The 23,959-nt window shown below is 40.2% G+C and overlaps 1 protein-coding gene across 1 annotated transcript in view; it reads right to left on the bottom strand.

Annotated features, from left to right (window-relative positions):
• The window catches only part of MYH9 (myosin heavy chain 9), a 69,348-nt gene that overhangs the window by 11,279 nt on the left and 34,110 nt on the right, over window positions 1-23,959 (bottom strand). Inside the window, exons 6-27 of the mRNA XM_083836736.1 lie at window positions 20,874-20,966; window positions 20,136-20,199; window positions 19,500-19,598; window positions 18,503-18,646; window positions 16,361-16,456; window positions 15,296-15,414; window positions 14,051-14,203; window positions 12,077-12,250; window positions 11,607-11,780; window positions 10,921-11,035; window positions 8,327-8,520; window positions 8,101-8,222; window positions 7,654-7,723; window positions 6,525-6,685; window positions 5,674-5,782; window positions 4,580-4,711; window positions 3,715-3,921; window positions 3,062-3,199; window positions 2,449-2,572; window positions 1,457-1,628; window positions 665-877; window positions 61-205 (exon numbers count right to left, since the gene is read on the bottom strand). Coding sequence (XP_083692862.1) covers window positions 61-205; window positions 665-877; window positions 1,457-1,628; window positions 2,449-2,572; window positions 3,062-3,199; window positions 3,715-3,921; window positions 4,580-4,711; window positions 5,674-5,782; window positions 6,525-6,685; window positions 7,654-7,723; window positions 8,101-8,222; window positions 8,327-8,520; window positions 10,921-11,035; window positions 11,607-11,780; window positions 12,077-12,250; window positions 14,051-14,203; window positions 15,296-15,414; window positions 16,361-16,456; window positions 18,503-18,646; window positions 19,500-19,598; window positions 20,136-20,199; window positions 20,874-20,966 — 3,018 coding nt within the window. The remainder of the gene's footprint in view (window positions 1-60; window positions 206-664; window positions 878-1,456; window positions 1,629-2,448; window positions 2,573-3,061; window positions 3,200-3,714; window positions 3,922-4,579; window positions 4,712-5,673; window positions 5,783-6,524; window positions 6,686-7,653; window positions 7,724-8,100; window positions 8,223-8,326; window positions 8,521-10,920; window positions 11,036-11,606; window positions 11,781-12,076; window positions 12,251-14,050; window positions 14,204-15,295; window positions 15,415-16,360; window positions 16,457-18,502; window positions 18,647-19,499; window positions 19,599-20,135; window positions 20,200-20,873; window positions 20,967-23,959) is intronic.

Raw genomic sequence — 23,959 nt, 5'->3', positions numbered from 1 at the left:
TTCAATCACTTCAGAGAGGTTAAATGATTTATTTGGTCTTGAGCTTCCTGTTCCACTTACCCGTTTGGTTTGTTCTAACTGTTCTGCCAGCTCTTCAATGGCTTGTGAATGTTTCTGTCTCATCTCTTGGATTTGAGCCTCATGAGTCTTTGCCTCATCCTCAAGGGTCTTCTTCAAAACCGTTACTTCTTGTTCTCTCTTTGACCTGCAAAATTCACAGCCTTCATTTAGATGCCAAGGAATGAATCAAACAGACGTGCATATCCACAAACAGTATCTCTAATACAGAAAAACACCAAGGTTTGGTTAACCCTTGAAGCTATAAAGACACTTTTCAAAGTTAGAACTTAGCTTTGTAAACTTTTAAATACAATCTCACAACATTATTTTCAGCCTAAGATGTAATGGTCTGAAAGCATGAATGTTTCAGGGTATCACTACCACTAGGGTTAGGGATCAAATTAACTTTCTTGCATCATATCAGAGAATGCAGTCTCGTACTACAGCTTGCACACTACCTCTTTCTGTAGTCACTGAGGCTGCTAACCAGCCTGCTCTGATAAAGAAAAAGACTTGCTTTGGTGAGAGACTGAATGCATGAACTTTCATTATAAAAGTCAAACTCAAAACTAGACAAGACAGCACAGCCACATGTTGGAGTTACCTGAGCTCCTGCTGAGCAGCTGTAGAATCCAAGGTGTCTTCTAGCTCTGTTTTCAATGCCTCCAGCTCCTCTCCCAGATCCCGCTTCTGTTTTTCAGCTTTATTCCTGAATGCTCTCTCTGACTCCAGGTCTTCCTGTAGCTCAGTGATCTGGGATTCGAGTTCCCTGATCTTTTTCAGGGCCATGTTCTTCTGAGCTGCCTCTTCTTCCACCCTGTGTTCAACATAGGGTTCTGGTCAGAGCCAGATTTAAACCATACATAAATGAAAACCACCTGTCCTACCAAGAACAATCAAGAAAAAAGCTGGTATTGGACAGCTCTACGTGATTACGTTCAAACTTTGATCCATACATCATCTACAAATTCTAAGTTCTAACTCCCAATACTTGAGAGAGCACAATTACTTACCTTAAAGAAGGGGACAGAGAAAGACTGACAACAGAAGAAAGCAGAAGAGAAAGCACCATTTACATTGGAAATTGGACACTTTCCTGAATAGATGAATATAACAACTACCACAGAGAGATAACACGTTGCCACTACTTTTTAACACCCTCTGAAATCCTACTGCTCCAGTGAAACATGCACAGCGCACACTGCATTCATAGCCTAGCTCTGTATAGACGGTGTGGCAGTGAACAGCAGCTAAAGAACTCTGATGCCAACGACACAGATCTTAACAGTCCGCAGACTAAAATACACAGATTTCACTTACTCCCAGTTCCAAAGTAGCACAAGACAAGACGAAATACTTCCTAATAATCTGGCAGGCCCACAGGTCAGGTTCTCACCTAGCTAAGGCTGCCTGTAGCTCCTCTTCCTTCTTGGCCAGCTGCATTTTGAGTTCTGCAATCTGAGCCTGCAGCTCAGCAATCTGGTCATGCAGATCAGTGGAGTCTCCTTCAAGCTTTCGACGAGTCTTTTCCAATTCTTGCCTCTGCTTTTCTTCACGTCGCAGGCGTTCTGATGGAGATGGAGATGGAGACACAGTAAGTTGCACAGACGACACACAGTCATTCAAAGAACATTGTACAAGGCAGAGAAAATAAAGCTATTTAAGCAAGTATCTTTTCCAGTTATAAAACCATACAAACTAGCTGCCGTGCACTATTCTGTTAGGATCTATATATGCAGATGGCTCACATATCTTGTACTTAAAACATACCTGCACAATTTTCCTCTCCCTATTCTTACATTCAAATTTCCTTCCCCACTTCATTGTAATAAACAACTAGCACAAAGCCAGTCTCTCCCAACACCCACACTACACAGGCACTCAGTAAGTGATGCTGAACACACGGTCCACTCTCCCCTTACTGCAACTGAATCAGCTGTCTCCTGCTGTGTTAACCTAACCAGCCCTGTGATAAAAGGTGCCTCTACCTTGAACTCTGAAGGACTTGCACAAACAGAGTATCAAAACCCACACTAACCCTGACAGATTGATGCTGCCGGAAGGAGAAAGGTAGAGACACTTCCACAACAGGAGAAGAAAGAGAACCAGCTTCTCTTCTCCATTGGCCTGCTGCTTTGGAGAGAATTTTTATTTAGACCAAGGGCTCAGCTGACAAGGCATATAACCTTCAGCCAGCCACTGAACAGCTCTGTCAAACTGATCAATAGCATGCACACTATAGACTAGTTTTTAACCCCTCAAAAACTGTAGTGAGACTAAAGCTCTGGAAATGAAACCGAAATTCCACAGATTTTTAACAAGAAACCCCCTACAACTGAACAAGCAAGTCCTCTGCAGGATATGTCTTATTAAATAAAAAAGTACTACCTTCCAGGTCTGTGATCATGGCCTCATGTTTGTTCTTGAGTTTGGCTAAGCTCTTAGATTTCTCCTCTTCCTCTGTTAGGTTTGTTGTAAATTCAGACATTCTGTCTTCCAACAGTTTCTTTTCCTGCAGAATTGAGAAGCCAGTGTCAAGGCAGTTGCTGGAATTACAGGAGGCTTTCCAGAGTTGACTGTGCTTAAAGATGTTAGTGTCATTAGTGCCTACTCCTGCTACAAGGAAACTTGGAAGGAAATAAATCCTTTAAGGATTACAGATAGTATTCCAATAAATGGTGATGTACAGATTTGTATCTGACAGCCCTTTCAAAGCTTAAAGGGAAGTCTGTTTATGAAATAACTGAATAGTATTTGGCATAATGCAAGAGAAAAGTAATTCCTCACTTTTGTTAGTTAGTCAAGGCAATTTAAGTATCATAACAATACCTGTTAAGAACACAGGCAGCTAGTTTCATAAATGCAGGTCAGATCTACCAATCACCGGACTGAATCCATTCTTAAGCTTCCCATAAAAAGGGGAAGGTCAGCCTTTGGTGGGTAGCTCCAGGAGAGCCATCAAAACATCTTTAGCCTGCATAGGAAGCAGCAGAAGTCTTACCTTGGCCAATTTGAGATTCTGATCTTCCAGAACTATCATATGTTCTTCCAGTTTCTTCAGTTTGGCCTCTGTGGTCACTTTTTCTAGCTGCAACTTCTGCCTTGTGCTTTCCTCTTCTTCAAGCTGCTCCTCTAGTTCCTTCACAACACCCACAGAAAAGCAAAGAATTTGTCAGTGCTGCTCACTGGTCAATAAAACCAGCACAGTGACGATACTAGAACTTTGAGTGTTTCTTTACCCTTCCCTTCAAGGTAATATTAATGCTTTCCGGAAGTGACTTCTATCATGACTTGATGCAACATATGGTATTCTAGTAAACAAATTTTATAGCAGAATAAACAATATTATTTTTCAAAGAATAAAGCTATTGTTCTCAAAACACCTGGTTCAAGCAAAGACTTGCCCAGTTATTTGACAAGTAGCTATAACCTTCATCTTCAAGAATGGAAGAGCACATTCCAGCTGACTGTCTGAACGCCCCAGGCTCAGCAACAGAATTGCTCTGCCCTGTTAATTCCATGGATAGAATTTTCTATGCTACTTCTTTTATTGTTGTTCTCTCTCTCCTGATTCCCCCCAAATGAAGACAAAATAACCACTCTAACCCTTATTATCCTCTTTCCTGACAAGAGATGGCATTCATAGTGTATTACCTGAATGTTCTGCTGCATTTTCTTCTTTTCAGCCTGCAGATGTTGACACCGTTCTTCCTCTTCCTCTACCCTTGCTTCCAGGTCATGACATATCTCTTCTAGTTCTTGTTTCTTGGCTGTCAGGCGGGCTCTTATCTCCTCAGCTTCAGCACAGAGTTCAGTTTCTGCTTGCAACTGTTCTTGCAGTTGCATCTTCTCTGCCATTAGCTAGACACAAGCCAGAAATGACCATAAGACAAGCTCCAATTTACCAAATCACTAAGCAATCTGTATTAATTGAAGTTATGTGGTTCTTTGTTCTGCAGTTGTTTCTTAATGATAACTGGCAGCTGTCTTCTGCTGCTATTCTAAGGTTAAATGTCAAAATACAGTTTTTAAGTGTTTGGTTGTCTTCACAAACCATGCACAGCAGCCACATATTATTACATTAGCCTTAACAAACTTCTAGAGACTGTGCCCATTTGAAATAAGGAGATTGTTTAGTTTTTCCCTGCAAGAATAGCATAAATATCATGCCTACAGAAAAACAACCTTGCTGCCACCTTCTGGGTTCCAAACAAAAAGGATTCCATTAATAATGAGGTTGAATTCAACCAGCCTGCTATAATACTCAGCCAAAGGCGATTTTTCTTCGCATAATGGCTGTAGCAGAACAATAGTTATTCATTGTACAAAACGATATGCCAGAGGAACAGAGCTGGAGAGAAGGGCAGGGGACATTGAACAAGATGGCAGCTAAGTCACATATTTCAACTAGCAGGAATCCTGCAGCTTGACCATCAGACCAGTAAAACAAAGAAGGAGCTCTTAAAGCAGTTGACCCGCTGGAGGGAATGAGGTTTACACATGACATTTGCAAACTCACCTGGGCCTGGAAGGTCTCCATCTCACTCAGTCTATTTTCTGCAGCTAGCTGCTTCTCCTTAACCTTTATTAGTTCTTCTTCCTTGGCCATCATCTCTTCTTCCTGCCTGCTTACTTGCAAAAGGGGCTTCACCTGAAAGGGAAACCAAGGGAATGGGATGTGTTTCATGAACATAGAAAACATGAAGAAATGCTCTTGTACTTGATGAGCATCCTATTAAACAACATTTTTTGTACGTGTTGTATCTGAAGGACTGACCAATTGTTTTGTCATGAACAATGGAAGACTCACAGAGGACTAGATACCATCTGTTTTGCCAGTAACACCCCCTCCTCCTACCCAACCTTTCCTCCAGGATGGGATGCATCAGGAAAGGGATGGGTAAATTCCATGACCCCCAAGGACTAAGTAATAACAGCAGGAGATCGATAAAGTTGCAATGCAGGGGAGCAATCCACAGCTCACAGGTAGGTCAATGTAAACAATATACAAACACCACCCATCTCTGCAATCCCCCATCAAATAACATTAGAAGTAATTTCACAGGAAGAAGCAACCTCTGCTCTCAACTCTGATTTAGCTGCAAACTCTCCATATTTAAAGAGTAAATCCCATAAATCTAAATTATAGTTTCTTCACGTGTTCATTGTCTTTATAAAGATAAAATACATACAAGTCTAACAGCAAGATCAGATCTTAGTGCTTTCATTTTACTTTTACAACTCTAGAGAAAGAGACTGCAAACCACTCCCCTCTAACAATTTTTGACTAGTCAAATTGATTACCAAGTAGTAAGGAACTCGTTGAAGTTGTATACCACCAAAGAAAGCAATCCTCTTCTAGGCATAAAATATCAAAAGATGACTCTGCTTTCCCACAACATTACTTGTACATAGTCTTGCACTTGGTTTATGCAGGCATACTGCATAGATATAAAATTTGTTATGATACTCTCCACCTAAATTAATCAAGGTGTAGCTGCAAGCCAGCCCAATTATAATGGAAATGGGTTTTTTGCTCTGGTTCAACCTGAGAAGCTTAAATCACAACCATACCCTCTTGCCAAAATTACAAAGGAAAAAAAAATATATTACCTTGGTGAACAACCTCCACCATTGCCAGTTCCGCAGTTTCAAGTAGGCAGCACAGTTCCTCTGAAGCACTTTCATGGCTGTCAATTGCTGCTGGCGCTTGGCAAAGGCTCTGCAAGAAAAGTGGAGGTCAGACCACAAAGGAACCCACAATGGCATGCAATTCTCTCAACCAAGACCTCTCACAGATACCTCTAGATTGTATTTTTAGAAGGTTCTCTCCTAAAAAAAGCAAAACAAAATTTGCAGTGAACTTCCTCTAGCTTTTTAAGTCTTCTTCTGCTTAGGTAAGACTGATAATCTTTTCCTTTATTCAATTTTCTCTTTATTTAATAAAGTTTTTCCCCAGGGCCTTCTAATCTTAAAAGCCTCATTATTTTCACTTCACACAAGGAGAAGCGAAACAGAGGTGTGTTTTCCTGACAGGTATTACTCTCGTTTTTAGAGCTGTACCATTTGCAGACCTATCTAACAGTTTAAGAGAAATCCCTGTACCTCCTGGATCAGTACTGTACTAAGACCTTTTCGTTGTCACATCTGTAGCTTGCAGCTCTTCCACTAAATTTTTCCTGCTGTATAGTGTTCCTACAGAGGGGAACAGACTTTACTGCTCTAGTAGTATGTAAGATAGTAGCACATATAGTTTCTTGCAGGTGCTAGAAGTTAAGCATTACAGGGATTGGAAAACTGTAAACCAACTATCAGCTGTTACATAAATCCAAAAATAATGGCTCTTCTGACAAAAAAATTAATTGGTAGTCTGTAAAAACAGACTCTCCTCAAAAGAGGAGAAACTTGTACCTGAATAGGACAAGCACATGTTTACAATGTACTTTATAACATATGGTCCTTACTTCCTAGCCAGATAGCCTCTGCAACATGCTTGGAAACCAATAATAACATCTGTGATCTTCAGGTCTCTCTCTTCCTCAAGATGAGCAAGGACTCCAGCTCTGAAAAACACTTTGCTCTGTCCAATTCGGTAAAGGTTGGAATCCAGCTCTAATGCTTTGATCTAAAATGAGAAAAAGAGAAGAATATATCTATTGCACAGACTGCTTCATGTAAAACATCATAGAATACGTGCCTCTCTCCACTGTCAAATACCCCTTCTTCCCCACAATAAGCCACTCTGGCCAGCTAAAGCTGCTAGCTCCTCAAAAGCCCTGTTCCAATTACGGGATTTGGAGCTCAGCCAAGCACAGCATGAAAGAGAGGCAACAAAAGACAGAAAGTCCGATAGAAGGCATTGTTTAATACAACAGCACATCTAGCATCCAGAACTACAAGGATGCAGTGAGGAACATACGCCTCATCCCAAGGGTACTCTTCTTTTCCTAAAGGGAACACATCTGTTGATCCTTCCTATTTAATTTTTCCCAGTCCTAATTTTAAAGGAACCCCAACCAACTCTCCCTTCCTTTAAAGGATTTATTGTCCATGCTTATACTAGTTAAGAGGAAGAAAGTATATTCCTTTGAGACAGAATAAAAGGGAATCCCTTATAGTCAAATTCAATTCAGTGTCCCCTAGTCATGAGGCTACAAAGCCAAAGCTTTCCCTTTGAAGCAGGCAGTTCTGCAGAAATTAATGAGAGTCTTCACTGAAAGCACGTGTCATCAGCAGGCCATTACAAAAAGTTTGTTGAAGCTTGTACTTAAAGTACATGTCTAAAGATAACAATGCTTCTAAACATTTTGTCTCCATGAACACTGTTGGCATCTCAAAGTATATACATCTGTGGAAACAAAAGGATCCACTTTGCCTATGATTATTAAATCCCATGCTAGTCAAGAGCCTCCAACTGTGAAGCCAAGACACAGCTTTCTGCACCCTCCTTCTCTCAGACAAAACATTTGTCTTTAGACTTTTGGTCTGTGAGTAGAAGACACATTTAACATGCCTATGGAATGCACAACTCCAATTTCCCCACCACATGCATAAAGCTTATTCTATTCAAGTAGAGTTCATAGAATGTCTTACCATCAGAACACAAGCCTGCTTTCCATCCATAAATCCTTTGGGAATTGCATTTGGAGTTAAGATTTCGTATCTGAAGAGTAAAAAGTATCAGATTAGTTACACAGATATTTGAAAAATAAAAAGTGTCAGTAATGAGTTCCTATTGCATTTTGAGTTTGACAGCTTATGGTCTTGTCAAAATTCAAAAAACTGCACATCTAGACAACAGAAAATGAAGCAGTAGTCTCAGATGGGGTCCTCTACCCCTCACCTTAACTACATGCTTAGTAAAGAAGACAAAGATGCTTTGGGGAGGCTTTGTGTCAGGAAATAGCAAGGGACAGATCTTCTCTGCCACTGTTTTGAAAGGCAGTAACAATCTAGTTGCAATAAAGTACTTCAGTTTTCAAACTTATATCTTAACTTTGTCAAGGTAAAGACTAATTTAGGTTCTTTTCCAGTCTTTACCTTTGCCTGAATTCCTGGAATACAACTCTGTTGGGGAAACCCTGTCGACAAATACGGATTCCCTCCAGCACTCCATTGCAGCGAAGTTGATCGAGTACCAAGTGGGGGTCTAGTTTTCCAGCCTAGTGAGGGGAAGGAAAAAAAATTATAAATACCATTAGGGCTTTACAAAAGGGACTTAACACCTCACTTCCCTCCCCCCCTTTTTTTTAATATTCTCCTTTACCTTTTTCTCGTGATTGGGAATAATGCAACGGACGAAGTTGGGGTTGGTGTTCCTCAGGGTAGCCATCAGTTTAGCCAGCTGTTCTTTGTAAAGCTGTCCCACAGTTCGGAACATACCCTTCCTGGTCTTAAAGGCTCCTGGCAACGCTGTTTCTGACATACCAGCTACCTGATCCAGCCCAACAATACGGTCAACTAGAGAGAGCACAAGAAAGTGAATTAAGTTCTGCCATAACCAAAGAAAACACTGGAATGTACAAAGAACATCTGGGTAGAACAGGATAAATGAGAGGAGCTGCAGGATCCTTTTTGCTTCATCTCTACACAGATGTTGACTCCTGTACAGAATTTGTGCAGGGATAGGAGCAGGAAGGAAAAAAAGCAACAGCTCACTATAGGAAGTTTGAGTGATGGAATCAAACTTATTCCCAAACATAGTCTACTGGTGCTCTGGAGGGCAGATCTGAAAGAGCAATCTAGAAGTGTGTTTCAGATGCTTCCACTTGCTTAGGTTATAATGAAAAACCAACAACAAATGAAGAGTTCCAGCTGCTAGCCAAGCAGAGTCAATTATTAGTTAACTCTAATCCAGAAGGGGCCACAGCTACAGAAAAAGCTCAATTTGATTCTTTAGTCACAGGCAGAACCGCCGTGACTGGTGATCAGAAAAGCCACATCTACTTGTCAACTGAGCAAACATGGTAAAAGACATGAGAAATACCAAACCTCAGGATACCACTGTTTGAGTTATTTTGGAATACAAGTATTCTATGACTTACAGGCATGAATAATACCACTAGGAGAAAGTCACAACTCCCTGCCCCAACAGTTTCTCCACTATGCCACCGTGACATCCAAGCACTGATGAAGCACTATCGTCTCGATGGGTGGACTGCAAGATCCTTTTTTTCTTTTTAAATAGAAGCCATCTAGATCTGAGAGTAGCATGGGACAGAACAAACTAAAGCATTCCTTTTTCCCATTGTTCTACGACACTGAGATAAATATTCACCTACCCAGCCAAAACCAATTGTATCACTATAAATTCCCACACCCTCAAGGATATTTTCTTAATGGCTTCAAGCTACTAGCTCATTTACTTTCAGTGGTTGGCTGATGGCCACACTCAGGCTCCCAATCTTCACTTCGGAAAATATATAACTTGTGCTCAATTGGCTTCTGATTAAAAAAAACTGTCAAGAGAAAACCCCACAAGTGAAGAAATAAGAAAGGACAGATGCTCTCATTTACAGCTAATGTTAGTTTACTATTGCTCACTTCTAGATCAGCTATTGGAATAGGGTCAAGGTTAACTTAGAAAGAAAAGAAGGTTATGTTACTAGATGACATCACAGGGAAATCCACAGAAGACTGTCCCAGATTCTGTCTGGAACAATCCTCTTAAAAACTTGAGCCCTGCAATCTACATCAAGATAGCAAAAAGGACGGTCACTTGCAACAGAAGATCCAACTGAGAATAATAAATGAGAACTGATCAGCTGTGGTCCAGTTGACATTTCAGTTCCAAAAGGCATGCATGTCAACCTCACACAGCAAAGGCCTTGCTAGGCACAAGTTGCTGATGGCCATTTTTCATGCAGTACAAATGCCTTTGCCAAACTAACTTTTCTTTGAATAATCAGCAGCTGAAGTCAAATCCCAGCACCACAATCGATATTAAACTGAATTTCAGTTTAAACACAGTCTCAGAAATCTTCCTTCCAAATCCTGCAATGAAATACAGCCTTGCTGGCTCTATGTTCAAACAGTTGACAGGGATTTGGTTTTTAGCTGTTCCTATGCAAGACTTGCAGGAGCACCTTTAAGCACCTGAATGTGTCCACGTGTCTTGTATCCACTTGCAAAGTGAGAGTTTTGCTTTAGTTTTACGTCCGTGAGGAGCTACTAGCACAAAGCGAAGGAAATGAACAAGAAAGACAAGCAGGTACGACAAAGGGACAAAGATAAGTTAATGGAAGCATTTCTTGCATGGCTCTAGGATGGCATTACACACGACACAACAGCTGGGTTTCTCAGTCACCTGGTTCTAGATGAAGAATAGGAAAGTGTTGATAGAAATAGGCTCTCTGAACGTTCTGCATCTCTGCAACAGACAGAGACGTCAAAGAAAACCCATGACAGAAAGTGACAGCAACAGTAAGACTCAAAAGCAGATAAACCCAGAGAAGATAGAGTAAAATACTGAACAACACTGCAGCAAGAACACACTAGTTGCAGGACTGAAAACCTAGATTCAACCTCAGATCTTATGTTTGAGTATTGCAGCTAAGCAAACTACTGGGACGCATTAGCGCGTACATATTTTATCCTAGCATTCTTGATTTGGAAAAATAATTGCTATATACGCAGTAAGCTTAGTGCAAGTTGATGTATGTGAGCCTTTCTCTTGAGTTAGAGTGATTTTTTAATGCGATACCATGGTATAAGCAAAGGATGTACCAGATAACTCTCATCTTGGTGGCTTAGTTTTCAAGGAAAAAAGCAACACGGGTTGCAACAGATTTTTGGTGATCCAAAAACTCTTCCATGTAAAAAGGGAAGAGAAAACATATAAGATTAATTTTAATTACATACCATCTTTCCACAACTCAGACACAAACTTATCCGACGACTGGTGGAGAAGAGTAGCTATGTTATCATTCAGTGGATCCATGTTCTTCATCAGCCACTCATCTGCTTTATAATCCACCTGCAGAAGATAAACATGTCAAGAAACTTTCTGCAGCACAGGATGCACTAAGTCATGCAAACTCTAAAAAAGCAGCATCAAGGTTTGCATAATCGACAGATGACTTAATCATTCTTGGATTTGTCATCTGAGCAAGCACACCTACAAATTCCATACCCTAACAAACTGCTGAATGTTATGTTCTGTCAGTAAAGGGAATGGATTTGCAATACCAGTGTGCATCACCCTGAGCGTGAATCAAAACACAACTGTATCACCATATTTGGTGATGAAGTCTTGATGCAAGGTTTATAAAAAGTATCTCCAATCTCAACAAGTCAAAAGAGAACATACTTAAATTGTTGTCAGTTTGTTGTGTCTTCAGCTACACATATATAACTTGCAGGCAAATCTCTTTAGGCTCTGTAAGGTCCACAGCTATGGGACAGCTTTGTGGGGTTCCCCACTGGTTTCCCATGTTCTCCCATACTTAGCCACTTTGGTAAGTAGCCATTTCTAAGAAACAGTAGCTAAGCAGTGGAAAATACAGCAGATATTATTTGTGTTCACATTTTAGCTACAAATTCTTTACCTTGCCAGCATAATGTATGATACAGAAGTCAGCTTTGTCTTTCAGCTGTTTTGGCTTCTGAAATTTGGGGTGGGTGCCTTGTTCTTGTACAACTTTTTCCACAAAGCTTTTGTCTGTTGCTTTTGGGAACCAGCACTCTTCATCCAGCAGGGCCAGTATACCAGGTGGGCCAGCCTTAAAAGGAGGAAAATATCAAATCATCATTAAGTACTTGACTACATCAATGATTAACACCTTTCAATGGCTAGGAAAAAAAAAAGGACACTTATACTTGATTCCTATCACATTCACCTGTTCTGTGGTATCAGAATAGCTACTGTCATACTAATAGAAATTATTAATAATATCTCAAGATCCTCATCTGAAATCTGATCATCTTTATAGAAGGTCTCTTTCATGACATTTCTCTCAGTGACACAACTAGTGCAGCCATTTCTTGCTGCTCAAGAGTAGGAGAACAAGCTTCTTACCGGCTTCTCTATGAGGTCAATGCAGGGCTGCAGATCCAGGCCAAAGTCAATGAAATTCCACTCTATGCCCTCCCTCTGGTACTCCTCTTGCTCCAGAATGAACATGGTGTGGTTAAAGAGCTGCTGCAACTTTTCATTTGTGTAGTTGATACACAACTGCTCAAAGGAGTTCAGCTAATGGAGAAAAAAGATAGAAAGAAATGTGAACCGTTGCGTTTGAGGATGCATCTACTATTCCCTTAGCAATAAAGATCACATCTAGAGTTCAGCAACTCTAAGCTAGTGTTCTGTCAAATCTCTGGGGTGGACAGCCCTTTGGCAATAACCCCTCTTGCTTATGAACTGTATTTCCTGTCACATGCTGCTGCATCACTGCATCAGTCCCCAGGGAAATTCTCACACACTGTTCCTCATTCTTCGCAGAAGAACGTTCAGTTGTAAACAGCAGCAGAATTACTGCAGCTACTTAACCCAGGAGCAGAAAAGCCTCCGGTTTTCTCACAAACTTAGAGCTGGAGCATCCTCTTCATATCATGAAGAGGCAATGGAAGCCTGAGGACAGATTCGTAACAGTGTATGGACTGTAAAGTCTCTTTTTAACCCTCACATATAAAATCAGAATGAGAAAAGTGAAGAAAACTTCTTCAACACATCCTGATTTCTTCAAACTGTATGGATATGGTTAATAACCAAGGATGTATTTTCATGTTAGACCATACTTAATCTAATGCAGCTGCTGGACAGAATGGTTCTCTTCTACTTCCTCCAGCTTCCAGTAATTCCTAACCATGCATTTCCACTCCCTTCACATTTTCATGAGATCCAGTAAACCATTAAACCAAAGGTAGAGTTAGATCAACAACCTGATCAGAGAGAAACAAAGCAACTTTCCCGTGGCTTAGTTTTCTACTCCATGAATAAATTGGTCCAATTAACCTTGCAGCTGCACGTGAGCTAGATTCAACATAACAAAGGTCGACAGGAGTTGCCTGGCTGGGATAATGGGGATGGCAGGACAGATCTTTTCTGGTGGCAGCCTGTGATTACTCCAGACTAAGCATAAAGCAACGCCACATTCTGAAATTATAGTTTCACAGACAATGATTTGGCCTAACAGTTCACTGCCACCTATAGAGGGAGCTCTCACTTCCCCTTTTCCACCTCTCCCTCAACTTTCCTTCAGCTGTTCCTCTGCCACATTTATCTTGCATCAACTTTTGTGCTCAGATCCCCCTTTACAGACTAACTCAATTATAAGCCACCCTAAGAAAAAAATAAATTTCTGCAGTGCTAGAGAGGTGAACAGTATGAGAAAGTGCAGCCAGGAACAGGAGAGTGGAAAAGGTGGAAGATTACCCCTTTTCTTCAAGAAACTGTTACATCAGTTTAGCTGTATGTGGAAAAAAAAAATCTGATCCCCAATTTTCACACTTCTCACAGAATGGAGAATACACAGGTCAGAATATGTTGATTATCTTTTGGTCTACCCTGTCTTTGTCTTTCCAAAGGTCAGCAGCAGGAAGAATTTCTAACAATTATTTATGATGTCAATAGGTTTCAGTGGATTATCTTTTAAATGTTTTGGGACAGACTAATAGGACAAAACTTTAAGTCCAGTGGTGATCCATAACTCTGTGACATTTTTAAAGACTTTTTTTATAGGTTAGCAACCTCCTACTTAGTCATTTTGTTCTAGAGAGAATCACGAACATCTGAAACTATGAAGTTAAAATAATTCTGATGCGCATGACAAATATAAAGTAATGAGATAAAATATTTGCAGAATATGCAAAATAAGAAAGAATACATTATTAAGTAACCTGACAATTCATATTGGCAGGGATCTCAAATAAAAGCAGAATATACATTCTTTCCAAAACTATTGTATTTTCTTCCAGTTTTAAAGCAATTTCCCTCAGTGGTCCTTGTTCCGTGGTAAACTGTGCTGAGTGCAAGGACCTGACGTCTCCTTACCTCAAAAATCTCAAAGCCAGCGATGTCCAGAATCCCAATGAAGGATGCACCCTGTCGCTTGGTCTTATCCAATGCCTTGTTGATACGCATAACCAGCCACCGGAACATACGTTCATAAGTGGCTTTAGCCAGAGCCTCAATGGCAAAGTCAGCCTAAGCAGAACAAAGACAAAGATCATAAATTGCATTATAATCCAAAGGTGCAGATTACATTGTTTTGACATATAATTGCCTAACTGTAGTCTGAGATCATCTCTCCACTACTGAACTCACTGAAGAAAGTTCATTTCATAGATTATTCCCAATAAAAAGCAGATGGCACAGCGATACTCCATGAACAGGCGTGAAGAATTTCTCATTAAATTAGCATGTCAAAGACACCTTTCAGGATCCTGTCTATTGGAAAAACCAAAGACTAGTATTCAAGAAAGAAAAAGTGACACCCAGTCCCTTCCAAACTAATACAGCACATTTACATATGACCAAAGAAAACCATTAGAATTATTTTGCAATTTAGGATTTGTGAAATTTACTTCCCCCCCCTCAACGCTGCTACCCTATGATTGACACAAAAAATAAAATACACAGTAAATGTCAAAACAGAAAGGCAGTTTTTGACTATTTCTACATTTCACTCTCTTCCCAATCCCTTTCATGTTATGGCAGCATGTTTATATACACTGAAAATAATGATGTTTTCAAATAACGATGAGTTTATGAAAAAGCCATGCAGGGAGTAAGCACAGAGGTTTTGCTCCTTTTAGGAAGCTACTTGTTCCTAGTTCAGGTTTCATTTAGAACAAGCAGAACAGTCTGATTCAAGACTATTAAGAAACATACAATCAGTTTCAAGGGTGAGCCACAAGTTCTTCCACCCTAGCAGCTGACCTATTCAAAAATGATGTTTTCTATATTACAGCAACTTGAAAATGTCATCCTTGCATAGAGCACTGAAGCAGCTTACTCCACTGGGACAGACAGTTACTAAAATTATGGGAATTGCACTCTCATTTTTTCCTCAGATGAGAAAGAGCGTTACAGGGGCAAGGTGACTTCTATTTTTATACAGATCAAGAGAGCTAATACTAGAAGTAATGCAGATGTTACTTCACTCAAGTATGGTTGCCATACATTGCTGCCATGAAGATGACTATTAAATGCTATGGAAACTTTTTACGCATTTGTTAGCTTTGCGGCAGCAAAATTAAAGACAAAAGTACTCATTCACTTATACAGAATGCATACCTGTTCTTTGGTCTGAGCTTTCTGGACATAATCTCGTCCCACTTTGATACGAGGAGTCAGGATACCTCTGGTGAAATCCGTCACATTGATACCCAAAAGATGAGACACTTTCTGAGCAGCTAAAGAGAGGAAGAGGAAACAACAAACATATTAACTTTCTTGTTGTTATTGCTTTTCTTAAAGAAAAAGAGAAAGAAAATCATTCCTGCAACTGTATTCCCAAGAGAGTCGTGAAATTGCTTTTAAAAAGACATTAAGTGAAGAGCAGGTTAATGAGACAAAGAAAGTTATCTTCAAGAAGAAGAAAATCTCCCCTAAAAACTCTTGCTACACATACTAGAGGTTAATGAGTTTCTTTGGAAACCACAGGAGTAAATTTGACACAGTATTCTCATAGTGCTAAGTCATAACCTGGAAGCTTCAGAAAGTTCAGTCTACAATCAATTTAAAGATACCACAAGCGACTGACTTCTTAATCAAGCTAATTGCACTGTCTTCATCTACTAATTAGTTTTCGAGGCCACTCTTCCTATTTCAGATTACAACTCTACTTCAGATTAAAGAGCCAGAGAAATCAAATAGCTTACTCTCCTCCCCAAGATGCCAGTTAAAGCATGTTTTCTATAACAGCCCAAAATATAAACACTTGAAGAGCAATTAGCCACCTCTTACACTTCTGCAGTATATCTAGAATGATACTCTAAGGTAAGTCTACACTCTACATATTCCAGTAGAGTAATCCTTTTCATCTGGTCACCATCAAGTGTACTTCCTGCCTATGCTTGTCACAAGAACAGTGCCACATTCCTGCCCATGGGTGGCTGCAAACCCATGCATGGTAAAACAGTATGTTGGTTGTGGGTTTTTTTTGTTTTTTTGTTTTGTTTTGTTTTTTTAATATTTGTATGAAGGAGAATGCCAGCTCCTTTGACAAATAATTCACCTGCAGAAAAATAGGACTGCAGCATTCCTTACAAACTGTAATTTATTTTTCTACTTGCAAGAACTTCCTGTAGGCTTTTTTCTATGGGGCTTTCTTTGGGGTGAGGACAGGAGATAGGTTACCTGTATTGTCTGGCATAGAGGCTTGGTCTGTGTTGCGCTCCTTCTTGAAGACTATGTTGCCAAGTTGAAGAACACCTGAGATAACCTTCAGCAGACCTTTTGAAACAATAATAGCTCAGTGTCAGACATCAGCAAAAGCCCTGATATGACCTAGTTAACCATGTCAAAAGGCAAGTGGCTTCTCTCAAAGATCTACTTGGAATCGGGGAAAAAACACCACACGTAAGTAATTTGTCTATGACTCCCATTCTGGGCACAGGACTTTCCCTGTCCCTCCAATGCAAGACTATGCAGCCTGGGAACTTAACCATTCTCAACTTCACTACAGCAAAGCTGGAGACAAGATCCAGGGCCATGCCCCATTTTACAACATTCACATTTTTTGTCAAGATGTTTGTTCTTTGTCAGAGGGCCAAGATCTGCCATTTTTTCAATGATTACTGTTAAATGCAGGAAAGAAACAGTTACTAGGAGTACAAACCAATTAAGGGAAGGAAAATTATATTCCTTTAACCTCATATTACTTTCAGCTACCTGACCAAGGTCTGTAGTCCATACAGACATACATTACAGTTACAATATATGAAGGGCAGCAGGATGTGAGCAAAAGTGCCTATGCCATAATTATTGCTAATCACATGCTGAATCATCCCACCCTTTGTTACATGATGTATTCATGTTCTTTGATCACTGCACATCACAAAAGCAGCATCAGATGCTAGGACAGGAAAAAGAATTTCAGTGTCACAGCATCAATTCAATTTTTACCACATATCAATCAAAGCTCACTGCATAGCAGCTTCTAGTTGCCTTGAGCAGAGTAAACTGCCAGTCACTTGCAAAGAGATCTTGGGCCAGCAATTTTTTAATCCCCTAATTTCTACCTATTACAGAAACAGCTCCTTTAAAACAGTATCATTTTGATGGCAGAGCAAACAAAGGCTCCACAGATTCTGTATCAGGACTAACAAAAGAGAAGCATGTATGCTCACAGTGACGCGTTTTGAAATCCAGTGTTTTGGCAGCTGAAACTGGAGTCCTGGCACTTGGACATACACCTTGTTTTGATGGTGTCTCATAGATAAAATAGATAGCATTTAGAGGCTACATCAAAACTAAGCAAGCTTACTGGCCAGCCAGTTACTCTATGTATTTTTGTTTTCAGCCTAAAGGAACATTAGTACACTTCACACCTTGAACGGCAAGAACAAAATACTAAAGTTATCTTTGCTGCAGTGGTTGGAACCAATAGCTCATCCATGTGGCAGCAAAGACATGCCCTAGAGCATACATAAAAAGAAACTCAAAAAACAGAGCGTAGCAGGTCATCTGAATGAGAAATTGGGCTGGCAATTATTTAATTCTGTTTAGGCAAACATGTCTTCACCTCCATATAGCAGTTTCAGTCTCAGATGACTCAGGATTTCAAGAATAGTATTAAGTTATGAATAACAAAAGAACGTATTTATAGCAGACTGGACTGTGAAGAGCAATAGCTAAGGCATAGGCACATATTCCCTACAGCCACAAGAGCTACAGCATCCAGCAAAAGAAGCAGTGATGTTTAAAAAAAAATGGATGCTTGCAATATATGGGAAAAAAGTCCTATTTTATAAGATCTTATACATTTAGAAACTGAGATTGGGCAGAACACTGGTTCCCAACCAGTAAGGAAGGTTATAAATGACTGGTGAGTAAGCATCCCTGCATTTTGTGCTGGCTGCATAAAAGGCACTATAACCAGGCCATTCTCAAAGTACTAATCCAGCACCGGCTGGATTTGATACTTAAAAGGCATTATTTAGGAAGTGGGGGAGCACTCATATCTTGGAAGTATTATTCATAAACTGGATAGACAGCCCTCAAACTGGGAACAAAAACAGCAAACAGAAGTTCGTTTTTGTTGGCTGTTTCACTTCTAAGATTAACTGTGTTGGTACATCCTGAGGTGGGTCACTCCAAAGCTACTACGTTCATCGCTTGCACACTGTTCACGCTTTGTGGTGGGGGGAGAGTTAGGAGGAGGGGGAAAACAAGCAACAACAACAACAAAAAAATCACCCAAGAATGAAACCAAAAATAAAGCTCCAGAAAAATGCAATCTGTTCCCTCCTTCATTTCCTCCCTTCAGAGGAGTCATACCTATCTGCTCTTCATCTGGGATGCCCATGATCCTCATTGCTTCCATGGTCTCCTGAAACATATCTTTGTCTTGCTGACCCGGGATTGTAACGTGCCCATTGGAGAGGAAGCGATACTTGTTGTAAGGCTCCAGGAGCAGATCAGCTTAGGAAAAAAAGGAGAAAGAAGTTACTACGGCTTGCTTTTTTTAAATATATATATATAAATAGACAAGCTACCACTGAGAGTAAATTTCTGACTTGCACATGCTAGCAGATGCTGGAGGAATCGGAGATTAAGATCAGTTTTACTAACAGATGAACATTTTTCTGCTTTATTTCTTTCAATTCCCTCTTCTAGAATACTCCACCAAAGAAGTGCCAATCATCATTATGCCCTAAGTGTATAAAAAGCACAGATAACTTGAAAGTAAATTTGCTTTCATTTTCAGATACCTCACTTGTTTCAAGTCATGGGAAGGTTAGTATGTAGCTCTTGAAATAGTAGCAACTATGAGAAAAGTCTTCTCCTTCTGTTGTTCCTCCAGATCAATTTGCCGCTCTCATACAACATGGACTCCAACTACTAAAGAACAGATTAGGCTGAGGCTTTAAAGCTAGGTGCATCCTAGACTTCTAGATTGCTTAAGCGCCAGACACTTTGCTCCATTCAATTAAACACTGAGTACATCACTGTAGGACCATTCCTGCACTAGAAGGGTTTACATCATACAAGACGAGACTAAACACAGGACAGCGATTTAGATAAGGAAGGGTGTAGAGTCATTGCTGGCAAGGAAACAAGTACAGGAAGGAACCAGAGAAGCAAGTTTTCAGGAACTGAGAAGTGTAGAGGGAAGGCAAAGGGATAGGTGCACGTGCAGAAGAGGAGGAGGAGTGACCATACCTAAAAGGGAGAGGCAAGGAACTACGAAGGAACAGGTGCTAGCATACAAGTGTTTTGGACCCTCTGCCACAGTGCTGAGGAACCCCATAATTAAAACAACAATCAAACTTACTCTTCAGATGTTCCCCTGCCCCAGACAGCAGGTAGTAAAAGATGTGGAAGGTTCTCTCCTCCTTGGCTTGACGGATTGCACGTGACTTCTCCAGGAGATCTTCTGAGAGTCAAGGCATATGGCAGGACGTACAAATCACTTCCTATTCTATGGCAGGAGGAAAACTAGCAGTACCTGATGTTCCTATGCCCATTAACATGGGTATTGATTTAGCAATCATTATCAGCCAACAACCCACTGAGCTTCTGGTCTCAGTTCCCTGAACCTCTGACTGATGGCTATGATATGAGAAACTAAACTGATAAACAGAGAAATAGTGGCCAACTATCTATACTTGCCCTGCACAGAAGTGAGTATGGCTTGTGAAATTCCACAGCTATTCATCTTATTGTGGTTTGTTGCTATCTCAGCCTCCTATGATTAGAACTCATTCACTCAGAAGAGATTTCCACCACAGTCACAAAATGCGATATGAAGAAACGGGAGACTACAACAGTAATCTTGCTAGCATACATTAAAGTGCCTCCTGACACATTCTCAATCTGGCAAACACAAGTAAGGTCTGATGAGATTGCTAAGCATCATTACTGCCACACTCTATAGCCTGTAACTTTTAAGTGGCTACAGAAAGGATACAGGTCTCAATATTGGCTCCAACAATGTAGCCGTTGACATCAAAGTTGATTCTGATGAACTTGCCCTGAGAGGAAGATATTAGTAATAACATTAGTATTCACTCTGTGCATAACAGCAGTGAGCAGCAAAGGCAAATCTGGTGTTTTTAATCCAGGAAAGGAAATTTAGAACAGGTCAGGCAAGTTTTATGCAAAACATAAGGTCAGCCAGTAAGCAATGCCTGCTGATCATGACAACGATTTAACAAACAAGACACCAAATACTTACCTGTAAATAAAGACAGGCAGCCTACAATTCAGCTTAATTATGGTTTGACCTAGGTTTCCCACAACCAAAGCATTTTCAGTTTCATGCACTATACATTTTGGATAGTTCTCCCTCCCTCAACCAGCATCAACCATTTCCATTTAGCTCCAGCTCTGGCTTCTCAGTCTGTCTCTCTGCCACTGTCTACCTCTCCAGATCAAACAAAATAAAGATCCCTGTTTGCTTGACAGGATAAAACTGACCGTAATAAATTTAGAATAATAATTGGTGCAGATGACTTCTCCATACTAGAAACCTATCAGCAGCATTTTCTGGATAATTCACTGAATGAAATTCTCTTCCCAGATTAATTTGAGGTATGTCTCACAGACAGTTGCCCTATCCCAGGATAGCAATTCACCCAAAAGCATAACAAGTCCTTCCCCTGGAAAATTAAGGATATTGGCAACCATACTGGATAGTAATACTCACAAATCTGGACGAGTTGTCATTCTTTACTGTCTTGGCATTTCCAAAGGCCTCCAAGATGGGATTAGCCTGGAGTAACTGTCTTTCTAGTTCTCCCTAGAGGGAAATCAGAAACGAATCAAGTAGGTAGCAGTCTGCTGCATTATGCCTGGGTCAAACCAGCACTGGAGTTTCAATTCACACTAGCTTGGCATGTTGTAGAGAAGCCATTTTAAACCTTAGGAGATGATCCCTTAAACCTTCAGAAGGAGACTCATCAGTTATCTGGGTAAAACACGCATTCGCAAAAACACTTTATTCCCTTCTTCAACACAAGGGTGTCCCAGTGCTGTCTTTCTGTTAAAAGGCAGCCTTTTAAAGCCACTTGGCCACAGCATCCCACAGACTTCCCAGGATCAAAAACATCATTCCATCCAAGATCAGGCCCCCATTGCAGAAACGTCTTGCCATCTAGGCAGGAAGAGTGGAAAAAAAAAAAGCTTTCTTGCTACTGTGCGACAGCTCTGAACTCTGCTACTAGTAGGTTAAGAAGTTAGTCTGGAAAGATCTAGTGTTTGCAAAAACAAAACAAAAACAACAACAAAATTGCACTAGGAGTCTAGGTCTTCCACAATACAAACAAGCAAAAACCTCCTTTGTAAGGAGGCACACAAAAAAAGGAGAATTAGTGGTATCCCACAAACTGCATGATCGCTTGCATTCTACTGCCATATTTGCACACCCCTCCTACCCTCCAGGAACACAAAATGCTGGAGCTGCAGGAAAAAAAAAAATCAGAACCTTTATCCCTGCCAAGTGCTAGATCACTGGAGCATATACACCTTTCCCTTCAGGCTCTAGATGCCTCTCTCTTTGCTTTTAAAATCACATGTCCTCTGTGTTAAGGGTGTGGAGTTTGCATATTTCAAGACTAGCTGAAAAACTTCTAGAAACAGCAAATGATGGTTTAGATTAATATTTCTCTTTTTAGCAGTTATCGCTAAATACTCAAGACGTTCTGTGCATGAGAGATGGAAACTGAGTTTGATCTGTGAAAACTGGAATGGCAGGGACAAAAATAGTTAAGGGTATTTGTAAAGGAAAATTGTTCCAATTCATTTTTGAAGTGTTTTATAGAACAGGTCGGTCCTTACACTGTCCCTCTAAAAATACATATTAAAAAAACAGCACTTTTTATTGCATAAATATAAAAAAGGAGTACAACAGAAACCAAAGAAAGAACTAAACTGTTTCTAACTTCCACAATCACCTCACTTCATGCCTGCAAAGTGCAGCACCAAACAAGACTGAGTCCCTGCAGAACTGCAGACATACAGAAGAGGCAGCTGCTGCAAACACTTTCATTCAGAGTGGAAGTATACATAACAAGGGGGTTAGCCCTGGGAAGGCAACCTAAGCTAGGACATCTGCCCTCTCACAACAGAGCCAGTGTGTAGTTTTGTAAAGAGAACACCCTGAAACCAGGGTTCAGTCCTTGAAATTGGGTAGCAGCCACATTTCCCCCTCCTATCCTGGCACATGTAATGATGACAGAACACTTTCCCTCACCCACTTCTTCCTCTCCACCCTGCAGTGAAGTCCCTGCCCTCTCTTTGTGACTTTGATCTGTTGCTGTGCAAGTGAGAAGTTTCAACAACCTAACATTTAAACCCAACTAACAAACAAAGGGGAAGAAGATCAAAAAGCTCATTTTTTCTCTAAACAGAAGTCAGGCTGAATCTGTTTTAGTAATTTGGCTAAAAATAAAACTAAGGTCATGCTTAGCTACACAAAGATCAAAAGTTTATCAGAAATTTTCACTAATGAACCTCCTGTTAATAACTCCGCAAGAGAATGTTATTAGTGTCAAGTAGGTATCGATAAACCATAGTTCAGAAGTGATTAGGTCTCTTGAACTACCATGGTAGCAACAGGTATAAGACAACGCCAGCTCAGAGCATACGGCAATACAGAGCTGTAAGGAAAGGAGCAGGCGAAAGAGTCGGTCACATCATTACTTCTCAAGACTTGCCTTAGCCCTGTGATACAGCAGGAAGACCAAGTTCTTAGCGTGCCCTGGCAACGGCACATAAGATGAAGTGCTTGGAATTACTGTGATGTATCCATGCACTGTACACTGTCTTTGCTTAAAAATACAACCCCATTACGTTTAAAATTCTATAGAAGTTTGTGTTTTGGTTGTTTTTTAAACTTAAATGTTGACAATCACCTTTCATTGAAGTAAGAGACTTCTTTATTATTATACAATGGGTAATTTTCAAAGCAAAAACTGAGTACAACAAAGCTGTCTAGAACAAGCTCTCTAGAAATTAATGTTCCTATCTGCTGCTAATTTTCTGACACCTGTAATTGCTAATCTTTGACCTGAAACATTTTTTAACACCTGGCATACATTTGAAGTATATAGAACATTCCTCATGAAAGCAGAATCAATAACAGCCACTGGCTGCTAGTTTTCCAACTGGCGGTTGAGCAGCGCACACTCTTTGGTATGCTCTGTTTTCACTGCTCCGAAGTTACAACACCTATTTAAAGCAATTAAAATCCTTGACATCTATCTTGTACTCTGAATTTCTTTTTTCTCACCTCATACAATTTTTGGAAATATTTCTGTGCAAGAGAGAAGTTTTGCCAACTACTTCTTCTTCAGAATGTACAGAGACAAGCATCCAGAAATCACAGCTACCTTTCACAGCATGAAATTTCTATCCAAAAAAAGTTAAAGATGTTGTTTCCCTTACTTTTTCTCCCCCCCCCCCCCCCCCCAGTTATTTGCTTTTAAAAACTTCAGGGATTTGCTTTTGCATTCTTCTCCACAAACACAAGAGATTCTCAAATAACTGGATCCCAATAATACTGGGTTGGTTGGGGAATGAAGAGAGAGCATCGATAACCCAACCTTCATTACAAAGATTTAAGCATTTGCAACCACTATGCATGAATTCGTGATCAGCTGTGAACATTCTCATCTTGAAAAGACTACTATGTGATTTAACAAGTCAGTAGAGGAACAGAGACTGAAAAATGGGAAATCATGAATCCTAACTTCCATAAATAAAGTCTGACTAAGTGAAAAAGTATTTATGTAA

The sequence above is a fragment of the Anser anser genome (genome assembly GCF_964211835.1).
Source record: "Anser anser genome assembly, chromosome: 1".
Taxonomy (NCBI): Eukaryota; Metazoa; Chordata; class Aves; order Anseriformes; family Anatidae; genus Anser; species Anser anser.
The sequence above is the reverse complement of the archived record's forward strand: the minus strand, read 5'-3'. Positions and strand labels throughout refer to the sequence as shown.